This window comes from Zootoca vivipara, chromosome 6 (genome assembly GCF_965207765.1).
Source record: "Zootoca vivipara chromosome 6, rZooViv2.hap1.1, whole genome shotgun sequence".
In the NCBI taxonomy this organism is placed as follows: Eukaryota; Metazoa; Chordata; class Lepidosauria; order Squamata; family Lacertidae; genus Zootoca; species Zootoca vivipara.
In genome coordinates this window covers 5,531,777-5,544,015 of record NC_142589.1, presented here as the reverse complement: position 1 = coordinate 5,544,015, position 12,239 = coordinate 5,531,777, and the positions used below count along the sequence as shown (strand labels likewise).

At 48.9% G+C, this 12,239-nt stretch overlaps 1 protein-coding gene across 2 annotated transcripts; it reads right to left on the bottom strand.

Annotated features, from left to right (window-relative positions):
• Positions 1–641: 641 nt before the first annotated feature.
• On the bottom strand, positions 642–8,377 carry REEP4 (receptor accessory protein 4). 2 transcript variants are annotated; one of them, XM_060276381.2, is made up of 8 exons: positions 8,213–8,377; positions 5,453–5,525; positions 4,134–4,210; positions 3,884–4,004; positions 3,495–3,608; positions 2,199–2,331; positions 1,573–1,742; positions 642–1,453 (listed from the first exon to the last, which is right to left on the bottom strand). In XM_060276381.2, exons 1-8 carry the CDS (start codon positions 8,242–8,244, stop codon positions 1,394–1,396), a joined length of 780 nt encoding a protein of 259 aa, XP_060132364.1. In that variant the 5' UTR covers positions 8,245–8,377; the 3' UTR covers positions 642–1,393. The 2 variants fall into 2 exon arrangements, with proteins under 2 accessions (XP_060132364.1, XP_060132363.1); XM_060276380.2 differs by lacking the exon at positions 8,213–8,377 and having other exon boundaries at positions 5,453–5,717.
• Between the last annotated feature and the right edge of the window lie 3,862 nt (positions 8,378–12,239).

Sequence of the window (12,239 nt, the reverse complement as noted above, 5' to 3'; positions counted from 1 at the left end):
AAAACACAGCCAGTTCAAAGGAAAGAAGGGCTGCTGGGGGTCTTTTGTGGGAAATGTCACCTTGGGAGGCTTGATAGTGCCTAAATTCAGGACCTTGCTGTGCTTGGACATTAACCCTTTCTCCCACAAAGGGCTAGCTCACAGCAATAGCAATTCCTCAGTCCAATTCCTCATACCCTAGACACTAAAAGTGCCTTCCTTAGATTTCTGAGTTTATGGAATGGCCACCCCAACCCACTGTATACTGTTATATTTTAGGCTCTATAAAATGGCAGCTGATAGGTCTAGGCAGCGGGGATAAAACAGTTAAGAGGAGAACGTGGAAGGTGAGTAGCATTAGACAGCCATTAAATGGCTCTTAGAAACTGCATGGGAACTGAGCAGGGCCTGACAACTCCATTTGGCGAACTCACCACCACAGGAGCCAGCAATGTGAGCACATCCCTCCCTTCAATACCCCCCCTACTCCTACTCCATCAAGATGGGCAGGTAGGGAGCTGAACTAGCACATTAGCAGCCTCCCCACCCCCACCCCTACTTAAAAGGTCAATACTGGCCTGGAACGTGTCTTTCATTAGCTCTTAAGCTAATGTCCCTCTTAATGTCCACACATTCTGCTTTTTAAGATGAGCAATATGAGGTCTCATAAAAATGCATTTATTTCAGAATATACAAAACTTACAAATGCACTTAGGTCAAGGACCTAGCTAGTGATAGTGTTCAAGTAGACATGTCAGTGTTTTCACTGGTGGTGGAGAGGGGGAACTTCAGCGGAAGAAGAAACCTGAGATGTAAGCAACTACAAGGAAAGTGGGGGAAGTGCTATCATGAGATAGGCTGCTTCCTTCTTTGGTATCTGACCACTGCACCCCAATCAGAAGTGTGAGTGCTGTAGAAGTGCACTAAGCTCACTTTGGGGCAACCATCTTCAAAGCAGCCACGCGTCCGGACAAGAAAAATGGTACCCAGATTCTTGAGTCTAATACTCCCCAAACAAACAGCTCTTCCACCCCTGGCATTTAAAAAGGCAAGTCTGCTTATGACACAGTGTTCTTGTGCCAAAAAAGGCATGTGTAGTGAAAGGGAAAGAGAGAGATACCTCCCCTTCCTGTAGGCACATCTTGTGGGCAGGATATTTGGCAGGCAAGTACAGAGAGGAAGGTGGCCACCAGTCAGAATCAAGGCACCACTTTGAGACAAGGAGGGGAGGGTGCCCTGAGAACTGGCTTGCAGTGTGGGTGGTAGCTGTAGGGTACACAAAGCTTCTCATTGCCAGGACATGGTATGTTTCAAATCCATCTCCCTCCACAACCAAGCTGTGAAGCACCACAGTCATCGCTGTCCCAAGTGCCTAGTGCCAGCATTTGCAACCAAGGCTTCCCTACAGACAAGCCTAACAGATAGGATCGGCCACCTTCTTCCTGGGGCGACCTCGTGGAACCCGTGCTGAGCCCTGCAGAGGAGCACAAAGTGTGAGTGTTCAGGCATGCAGACCCCAGCCTCACACCCTCTCCCTTTGCCAGCACAAGCCAGGGCAATTCCCAGGCTGTGCCCACCACCCAAGGGTCTCACCTCTTTGATAGGCGACTTCTTCACCATGCGGAGGCTCTGGGTCCTGGCCAGTGGCTTGGAAAGCAAAGGCTTCTTGCTGTGGCCCCTTACGCCAGTAGAGAGCTCAGAGTCTGACCAGCAGTCCTCTTCGTTGCTGTCAGAGCCCAGCTGTTGAGGAGACGCCCTGTGTCCTATGAAACAACCAAGAGTGGCAGGCAAGGAAGGCTGGAGTTTTTCTCATGCCTGTTTTAACACCCTGTAGATACAGCTGCAACAGGAGCCCAGGAAGTTAGAGGGGGGGGTGTCTTCTTTCCTCCTTGCAATTGCTGATGATGCAGAGGGAGGGAAAGGAGCAAACTGGCACGCCAGCTATTGTTGGATTGTCATCTGCCCCAGTCAACACAGCCAATGGTCAAACACCCTTCCCCACGTGTTGTTCATGAGACAGAAACAGTGGCAAGCTCTCTGTCCACTCCCTCCCTGCCATGCATAATTCTACGAATGTCTTCCACGTCACTTCTTGTATGCCTTATCGCTAAACTAAAAAGTCACAAACATGGCAAGCTTTCCTTAGAGGGGAGTTGCTCCTCCACCCCCTTGATCATTGTGGATGCCAGCAGTTCCAAGCGTTTTCTGGGCTCGCTCACCTATTGGCCTCCGGCGGAGCTCCTGTTCCTCCAGGTACAGGGGATCAGAGTAATGCACAGGAGCCGTGTCTGGGATGGAACGCAGGTCCTGCATGCTGAAGCTACGCAAATGCCCGGCCAGGGCCCCCTGACTCTGAACAAGGGGAGACAAAGGGAGGAATGAAGCAGAGATCTGTATGCAAACAAAAGTCCACCTTCAAGGGCCGCTCATTCCCCAAAGGCAAAAAAAAGCTTTGCTTCCAAAAATATTTCCTGGAGGTAATTTTTTCCCCACCATGGAGAAGTAACCAGCATGATATGGATACTGCTCCTCACCCCAATTGTGTTTGGGGAAGATGAAAGGAATACATAGGGTTAAACAGAGCTGGCAGAACAGGACTGAGCAGAGAGAACTGCCACTTTTAACTGACATCACATGAGACAAGCTAACCCAGATATTTAGAATGCTGGCATGTTTCTTGCTGGTTTTAATTTTTGAATGTTTTAATTGCTTTTACTGTTTTATTCTTTTTGTAAACCGCTTTGAGGTTTTCTGAAATTAAGCAGTATATGCATTTTATGAAATACATTTAATAAATAAGGAGAAATGAGACAAAGAGGGGTGTCCTCTGCCAAAGGAGGGGGACACAACTGATAAATGACTCCCAAAAGCAGAATTCCCACAAATCCCCTCTGGTAGGACCTTCTTAAAGAGTGTGCAGAATGCGAGGCAATCCAGAGCTTCAGCCATACAGGGATATATCTAAACATCACCACCTCCACAAGTAGAGGTCTATTTCAGAGGCATCCAGAGAAGGAACCAGCCCAAGCTGGGAAGCGTAATCCTGCTCAAAGGCCTAAGCATCTGCCTTGGTGCCACACTCCCAGTAAGAGCTGGGAGTAAGCCCAATTTTGTTCTATGTTCGTGCACAGATGTGGATTGTTAAAATGAGGTCACCCTACCAGCTCCTTCCCACAGGTGGCAAAGCTTACTGCAGGCAGCATCTGGTCAATTGGGAAATGCAACTGAGTCCAGAAAACTACCCAGATTCTGGCAGGTTACATCTCAGTCAGCTGGGGTGAGAGGTTGCTTAGCATGCTTCAACCACCCTCCATGGCCTGGCAATGCTGAGCTGGGAACTGGCAAGGCCACAGGGGGCTTTAGTGCAACAGACAAGGCTACTACATTACACGCTTAGGAATGTGACAGCAGCACATCTCTTCCTTCCCCAAAGCCTCCAGGGCTGTTGCTTGTTGCCCAAGCTAGCCTGCCACCCCATCCCCTTCCTAGCCAATATGCAGAGGAAACGTGGTTACTTTTGCCGCAGCTTGGACAGCAGCTGTGGCTGCGACATTGAGGCTCCTCTTCCCAAAGCTCAGGAGTGTCTCGTAGCCACGCTCCTGGGCCTGAAGGATGAGCTGATCAATTTCCTGCAGGGAAAGAGGAAGAGAGAGAGGGAGAGATTGTATGAAATGCACGTGCCTCTGGCAGAGCTAAATAAGCAATAGGCAAAGCACATTGAAGGCTGGAACATTTGGTGACCAAAACCTCCATGCATGTAGTAACTCCCACACAGAAGCTTCCAGAAATCCTTTGCTCATCCAGAACTGGATGGAAAACTGAAGGAGTGGCTCACCTGGTGCCAGAACCCTGAATGCCTCCCCCCTTCCCGGAAGCGGATGGTCTGTTCCAGGATTACTCTCACCTTTTCTTTGTGGGATAATGTGGGATGTACAAATTTGCGGTACAGCCAGCCAGCCCCCCTGGTGTATGGAGACAACAGCCAAATGACAAATCCCATTTTGATCTCATAGTAGAAGGGGAACCTGTTCAGCAGAAAACACAGTTGTGAGACCAGGGGCTTTGGGATCTTTTCTGTTCAACAGCTTACATGTCTATGTAGCTCATTGAAACAAGGGGGTGGGGAGAGAGGGAGAGGGAGAACAGCAACTCACCAGTAAATGAAAGTATCTGCGAGGGTCTCTGTGATCATGAAGAGGGCAAACACAATCCAGTACATCATCCAGCGGACCTGCCAAGTCACCAGGAAGTGTTAGGTCCCTCCTAGTCAATGAGATGCGAATGCCTGGGGAAACCCTGCCCTGCTACGTACGGAGAAACTGGTCTCAGGTGGCACCCAAATCTTCAGCTCTTGATGTGGAATTGCACCATGGAGACACAGTAGGTCAACAAAGGTAAAGAGACACCAGTCACAATATGACTGTCCCCCATCTAACTTTGGTTTATTAATCATCATGCCAAGTGTGTCCTCCAAGCCGCAAGTGTCTTTAATTTGCAACACACCCTGGAAATAGAGAGCCACAATCCTGGTCCCCGGGATGAGAAGAACATAAGAGCATATAAGAAGAGCCTGCTGGATAAGGCCAATGGCCCATCTAGTCCAGTAGCTGACCAGATGTCCCAGTGGAAAACCTCCAAGCAGGATTCGAGTGCAAGAGCCCTTTCCCCTCCTGCAGTTTCCAGCAACTGGTATTCAGAAGCACTGTGGCCTCCAACTGCTGAGGCAGAGCGTAGCCGTCATGGCTAGTAGCTATTAATAGCCCACTTCTTGATGAATTTGTCTAATCCAGTTTTGAAGACATCAAGGTTGGTGGCTATCATTGCCTCCTGTGGGAGGGAGTTCCATAGTCTAACTTTGTGCTTGCATTAAGAAGTCCTCCCTTTTGTCTGTCCTGAATCTTTCAATGTTCAGCTTCATTGGATGTCCACCAGTTCTAGAAGGTCCTGCCCCAGTCACCCACTGCACCTCAGGCAAGAAGAGGGACAGACAGCAGGACCCCTGAGGAGGAGCATCATGTGGGAGAAGACAACCCAAAGGGAAGCCATTCAGGACCCCGGAGGAGGAGCATCATGTGGGAGAAGACAACCCAAAGGGAAGCCATTCAGTGCCACTTGTAGTCCCCAAGGCAGCCCCACAAAAAGTGCATGGTGCTCAATGCCACAGCTGAGCACGGATGCCCCTGGCTCTGGAAAGCAGAGCACCTGGCTGTTTTAGCCAAGCACTGTGGGAAATAAATTTGTTTTATTTCTACAGTAGCCCTGGGCACTGTGGCCACAGAAGAATCTGCCCACTCTTGAAGCCACTCATGAACACTTACAGTCCTGAGATGGCATCAACCCACAGCTTGACTCAACTACATTTTCAGGTTAAGTACGGACCCCCCGAACGAATTTAATTCGTATCCGGAGGGTCCACTGTACTGTATTCAGAATCTGGGGGTTACTTCATTCTCCCCCCCCCCCAATCACTTACATATTCCCGGATATTTTTCGTTTTCACAGCCTTGTAGGAAGCATAGGCAGGGTAGAGCATCCCAAGCACCAGCCTGTAACGGAAAGGGGGCGTCAAGCAGGCAGGCCAGCACCGGTACAATCCAGCTAGGATCCACAGGCACCACTGCTTCGCATAGCGCTGCACCTTGGCCTTCACAGCCTCCATGGCTGTCCCAGAGAATATACTTTTCTGACCTTGGGGTTTGGCAGGAAGGGTGCAAGAGGCCTTCAAGCACCAGGCAGGCTGCCAACTGCACTGAGCAGCTCAGGCACTCTCAAGGAACATTTCTGGGGCCTTCTTCCCTCCTACACACATGCCTTGGGTTGCTCAATGAGAAGTGGGACCGGCTCAACAAGCTCCTCGGCCAGGCCTTCCTTGGCTGCTGGGTGTAAACAAAAGGGCAGCTTCTGTTTACACCCAGCATCAGAGACCATCATCAGAGACATAAGCATCAAGCCCTTCCAGGAGCCTCCAAGACAGGAAGCCCACCTCAGTCCCCCATGAAATCTAAGAATCTCCCCAGCCCCCGACTCAAAACTGCAGGGATGTTGTGTAGAGCATTCCACCATCTTGTTGGCACCATAACATATATGGAAACGGGATATTTGATCAGGGTTACCATAGCTCAGTGGAAGAGTACCTGGTTGTACACAGAAGGGCCTAGGTTCATTCTCCAGCATTTGCAGGGAGGTCTGGGAAAGATCTTTCTCTAAGATGCTGAAGATCCCCTGCCAGACAATTCTGAACTAGATGGACCAATGGTCCAACTCAGTATAAGGCAACAGCATTTCTGAGGAAGGAGCTCTACACAACCAAACAACCATTGTAGGGGGTTGGGCTAGGTGACCCTGGCAGTCCCTTCCAACTCTACAATTCTATGATTCTGAATCCACGGGATGCTTCTAGAACAGGCATCCCCAAACTGCGACCCTCCAGATGTTTTGGCCTACAACTCCCATGATCCCTAGCTAACAGGACCTGTGGTCAGGGATGATGGGAATTGTAGTCCAAAACATCTGGAGGGCTGAGGTTTGGGGATGCCTGTTCTAGAACTATTGATGGCATGCCTGAAAAGATTCAGTTCCCCAGTCTGGTGCCCTTGAAATGTTCTGGATCACAGCTCTCATTGGCTCCCCCTGCAGTGCTCCCACTCTATGGGCCACGCTGGCTGAATCTGATGAAAATCATACTCCAAGACACCTGGAAGGCACCAGGTTCAAAGCAAAGACTGAAATAAACTGAGGGCCATTAGTCTGCAGGTAAGCAAAATTGAGGCAGGTTATATTTAAGAAAAATAGCGGCAGGGAGGCTGAACAATTGTTTACTGAGAAAGATGAGCAAGCAATACAGTATCTTGAAACTACAAGGGTGAAGATTTAGAACTTTATAAAAAAATAAAAATAAAAATTGTCCAGTAGCACCTCAGAGACCAACTAAGTTTGTTCTTGGTATGATCATGCACACGAAAGCTCATACCAAGAACAAACTTAGTTGGTGGTCTCTAAGGTGCTACTGGAAAATTATATATCTACTGCGTCAGACCAACACAGCTACCTACCTGGATTTAGAACTTGCAAGATTTAAGCTTTAGTGTTTATGGTGCATCAGAGTTTCTCTGCATCAGAGAAGCCCAGCATTATGTGGCTCCTTCCACACTAGCATGACTCCTCTCTCAAGGATGCCAAGCTGGGGATCATAGACATATAGGAATTGGGTCATCAAATCCAGCCAATAGTCATCTAATTGTGAGGCACCAGAAGAAAACCCGACTACCACAGGAGTCAAGTGCAAAACACTCCTCAGCATTTTGCCAGTTGTGCAAACAGAGAGGAGAGGGCATGTCTTGTCATGTCTTGCATTCAGGACTCGAAGAGCATAATATGGCTTGTCGTGTCTTGCATTCAGGACTCGAAGAGCATAATATAACCTTTGGCTCCTTTGAGCAAAGACCAAGTTTATTGGTGGAGCTGAAGGAACATTGCAAGTTTCAAGAAACCAGCATCAAGATTTAGGTGCCCTGAGGGCCCCCAACCACCCTGTCAAACCTGAGGATTATAAAGGAAATGAAAAATTAAAGGGAAAAAGGTCTCTATTACTAAGGAAAGGGAAAATGCTCTATTGTCTCTGTTCTTTCCACAGATCCGCAACTGAATGGCATCCATGCCCCTGGCACAGCACCCGACTCCCACCCCGCCTACAGCCCTGAGTCAATTCCATGAGAGTTATTCATGCCAAGCCTCCAGAACACACTTTCTCAATGGGCACCCTTGTTACACATACACTTGGCCTGGCGTTAAAGGCATCCCACAAGCATCCAAGTTACACTCCATCATGGAACCAGAGTGCATCTAAAACAGCAGCGTTCCACAAGTGCGTGTGGAAGTGCCAGAACTTTCCTTACTTTTTATTAATCTTATTTATTTATTTTTGCAATGCGTTTTAATGTATTTTACAGCGTTGTTACCTGCCCTGGGACCTTAGGAGAAAGGGCAGGCAGTAAACTGAAATAATAATAATAATAATAATAATAATAATAATAATAATAATAATAAGTGTGTGTTTTGGGGGTGCTCCCTGGCGTATGGGAGCCAGGGTGCCACTCAAAGGGCTGAACCCTCGCAGCTTCGCCTCACGGAACGCCGCGGGGTCCGCATCAGGCTGAGCCCTGGGAGCGACGCGGGGTTCCCCAGAGGCCATCCAGTCGTCCCACCACCAGATCCCGAATGCAGCCCAACTCACACCAAGACGCGGTACAGGATCCAGGAGATCATGGCCGGGGCCTCCGGGGCCCCGGAGGCGTCTCTGCTTCCTCCGCCTGGGCCGCTTCAGCCAAAGACGCTCCGCTGGCGATGTCCCGACCCCGGCGGCGGCGAAAACAGGTGCGGCAACCTCCCCTCGCCAACCGTTTGAATGTTGGTGCCGGTGCGCACGCGCGGCCCCCTCGCGCACCAACGGCTCTGCCTGCCTCCCGATAGGCTGCCCTGGGCCCTGCCTCTTGCGGGTGGGCGAATTAGGAGGCAGAGAGAGGCCGACGGTTGCTGCCCCTTGGTTGTGCTGGCGGCTGCTACCCTTCCGCCCTCTCTGACTGGCTTGAGGAGATCTAAGTAGCCTCTTCCGCCAGCTTGGTGCCTTCTCGAGGCGTTTTGGGACTACCACTCCCATCAGCCCCTGGAGGGGGATAGTTCCGGCCCGGGTGTGGCCTAACCGCGGAAGAGGCTGATGGGAGTGGTAGTCCAAAACATCCCTGCTTCTTTTAATTTTTTTTTGTAATTTTTTGTGCTACAGTGTGCGCTACAATTTGAATTCTAAGAATTCATATATAAGAACACACACCAAAAATGCAGCATCTAGCAAAGCACATTACAATTGCTACAAAACACAGAAAAATTGATCAGCCAGGACCACCAGCAATTTTCAAGTGGTCCGTGTTCAGCAGGGACTGCCAACTTGAATAAAATATTGGGGGGGGGAGTAAGCCCTGCCCTGCATAATCGATCACATGGGACGGTGCACAGACACCATTCGAATGGCAATGCTAACCAACTTTTGGCGGGGACAACTCCTCAAATATGTTATGGGGGTGGCAAATTCATAGCTGTCAAGTTTTCCCTTTTCTTGCGAGGAAGCCTATTCAGCATAAGGGAATTTCCCTTTTAAAAAAAAAGAGAGAGAACTTGACAGCTATGGTGGCAAAGACCCTTAGCCCCTAGGAGTTGCTTCCTATGGTGTTGAGGGAGGGAAATTTGGGAATCCGTGTTCTAGTTCAAGGCTGTCATCTCTCAGATAGGGGATCTCGAACTCTGAGAGTTCAAGAGGAGGGTTTATGTTTCCGTAGTTCCATCTCTCTCATTTGGCAGCAGATAGGATTAGAATGTCAATAAGTCATAGAGTTGTAGAGTTGGAAGGGATCTCGTGGGTCATCTAGTCCAACCCCCATGTTACAGAAAATAGGGCTCCACCCTACATAATCTCTAAGACAGGCATAGGCAACCTTGGCTCTCCAGATGTTTTGGAACTACAACTCGCATGGTCCCTAGCTAACGGGGCCAGTGGTCAGGGATCATGGGAGTTGTAGTTCCAAAACATCTGGAAAGCCAAGGTTGCCTATGCCTGCTCTAAGACTTTATTCCTCATTTAAAAGGGTCACATTTCCCCTTTAAACCAGAACTTTACAATCAGTGTTTTCACATGCACAACAGTCCCCCCTGCTGGAGTGTTTTGCTGCCTGGGAAAAAAATCAATTCATAACTCTCATCTTTGTAAATAAGATATTTTATGAATGAATAATAGGTTTTATGAATGATACTCCCGCCAAAACATTGTTGGCATCCATCTGTTTCGAGAGATAATAGAGTGCACCTCCAGGGGTGAAGTCAAACCGCTGCATTAGTGGCACCAAAGTGACCTGCCTGAGGCACAAGCCTGGGGAGTGTGTATGGAGGTCCTGGGCCAGCCAGACGACAACACACCCAACAACACACCGCCTCCTCTCACTGCTCGCAGCCTCACTGATGTGGTCCAAAGGAAAGCAGAGAAATAGGTTTGGCACTAGCTGAGCTGCCTGCAGGAATTGCCAAAAGGGGTACATCTTGGAGACTAACCATCTTGGAGACTCCACTCCAGATTTGTGAAGGGTTTACTCCTTAGCCTTTTCTTCTCCTGGAGATATTCCACAAGGCAGCAGATATTTAGGATCAGACTTCTCCTTCTCCTAGATGGGCTACCTTCCCAGGTTGAAAAGTCCCATCTTCCCTTCACTTCCCTGTACAGCATGTGCAGAAACCGCCTTCTTGTCTTGTCTGCTCAATCTGCCGGAGCCTGTCTTTGCATGCAGGGGAAGTCTCTAAATCATTGAGGGTTTGAGACCTATCGGCTACCCCCACCTGGTTTAGCTGGCCAATCAGCCAAAACATGACAGTGAGCATAAAAGGGGAAGAGGGGGAACATGTTTGGTTCACATCTGACCTTGGCAGTCACCTCTGCCGGCAGTAGTCAGGAACTCCTAAACAGGCTGCAGATAGGTCATTAATTGGTAGGTTGGGTTCTTGTCAACAAAATAGTGAGTGAGACCTGTCAAACAGAGGTCTTTTGTGTATCAGTGGTTAAACCACTGAGCCTAGGGCTTGCTGATCAGAAGGTTGGCGGTTCAAATCCCTGTGACGGGGTGAGCTCCCGTTGCTTGGTCCCAGCTCCTGCCAACCTAGCAGTTCGAAAGAACGTCAAAATGCAAGTAGATAAATAGGAACCGCTACAGCGGGAAGGTAAACGGCGTTTCCATGTGCTGCTCTGGTTTGCCAGAAGCGGCTTTGTCATGCTGGCCACATGACCCGGAAGCTATACGCCGGCTCGCTCGGCCAATAATGCGAGATGAGCGCGCAACCCCAGAGTCGGTCACAACTGGACCTAATGGTCAGGGGTCCCTTTACCTTTACCTTTAGGAGTGCGAGAAAAACAAACCCAGATAAATACAATATCTAAAGAAGTGGATACAATATGTCAGAAAGATGAATGGCAGACCTGGATGGGCTATTTACAACGTATCATGATGGACAAGTTGGAAAAACATGTAACCTATGCATGCTCCGGTTTTTGCTGGAACTTTATAAAGTTTTAAAAGTTGTTCCCCACTTTGGGGCTCTTCTTTTTCCTTTTGTTGGAGAAGGGAGAGAGACTGCTGCAAGAGATCAGTAAAGACCAGGTTTAAAGAGCCTGCCTTGCTTTCTTTTACTTGATTGTCATCTCTGTTTTGTTTCTCTGACCAAGAGTGGACCTTGGGAGATCCTAAATCCCTCAAGAGGGGGCTAGGTTGTAAAAGCAAACCCCAACTTCCACAACACCCTGCAATGCAGGAATCACAGCAAAATAATATCTAATGGAAAGGCCTCCCAAATGGCCTAATGCTAACCCCCAAAAGAAGGCAGGGGGAGGGGGAGAGGTGCTTTGTTTTCCATGCGGACACAACATTACTTGACGTGACAGTTCAAGGCAAAATCAATACCAGCTTCCAGACAGTTAATGAAGAAAGCATGAAGAAATAGGGAATAAATAACTTTATTACAACGAATTAAATTTCCCAAGTCAAATTAAAAGGTGTAGAGGTGCCACTATTTTTCACAGTGCACATTCCCAAGTGCATTTCGTATGTGCTTAAGCAGAAGTGTCTGTCGTGAGAAGTGTCTGTCCTGTTCTTGCTCCTTTCCATATGGGTCTCCCCCACCTGCTTAATATCATGCCTTCCCTAGGAAAGGTCCGAGCGTCCTGATGGAAGCTTCACTTCACCCTTTAAATTATTTAATGGATAGCACTGGGCAGGTGAGGCGAAGGAAAAGTCAACAGCCTCCCCCTGGAAATTACACCCCCCCCCCGATATTTTTCCTCGGGTTCCTCCCAGCACAGATGCCGAAGCTCATCCTCCTTGAGAATTCAAAATGCTGTTGGTATTTCCTAATTTTGAGCAGCCTCCACACCTACCTGCCAAGGCTATCTTGGCTGAAGACAAGAGAAACCCAAGTTCCGGAATGGTGAGACGCAGATTCTCTGTGTAGGCCCAGAGGCACTCTGCTATCCATCCAAAAGGAAGAAAGGCTGCAATCCTCACCATAACCACTCAGAGGTAAGCCCCTTTTAATTCAATAGGGCTTACTTCAAAGTCGGGGGGTTAGGATTGCAACATAACTCCCACCACAGGGACGAGGCCATCACACTTGTGTTCTTCATGTGCATGGGCCTTACATGTCTGAATCCAGACAGGGTGGTGTGTGTGTCT

Coding starts and splice junctions, on each gene's coding strand:
- REEP4 (XM_060276380.2), bottom strand. CDS start 5,638: ATGGAGGCTGTGAAGGCCAAGGTGCAGCGCTATGCGAAGCAGTGGTGC. Junction 4,211..5,452: donor CGAAAAATATCCGGGAATAT/GTAAGTGATTGG, acceptor GTGACTTGGCAG/GTCCGCTGGATGATGTACTG. Junction 1,454..1,572: donor AGAAGTCGCCTATCAAAGAG/GTGAGACCCTTG, acceptor GCTCCTCTGCAG/GGCTCAGCACGGGTTCCACG.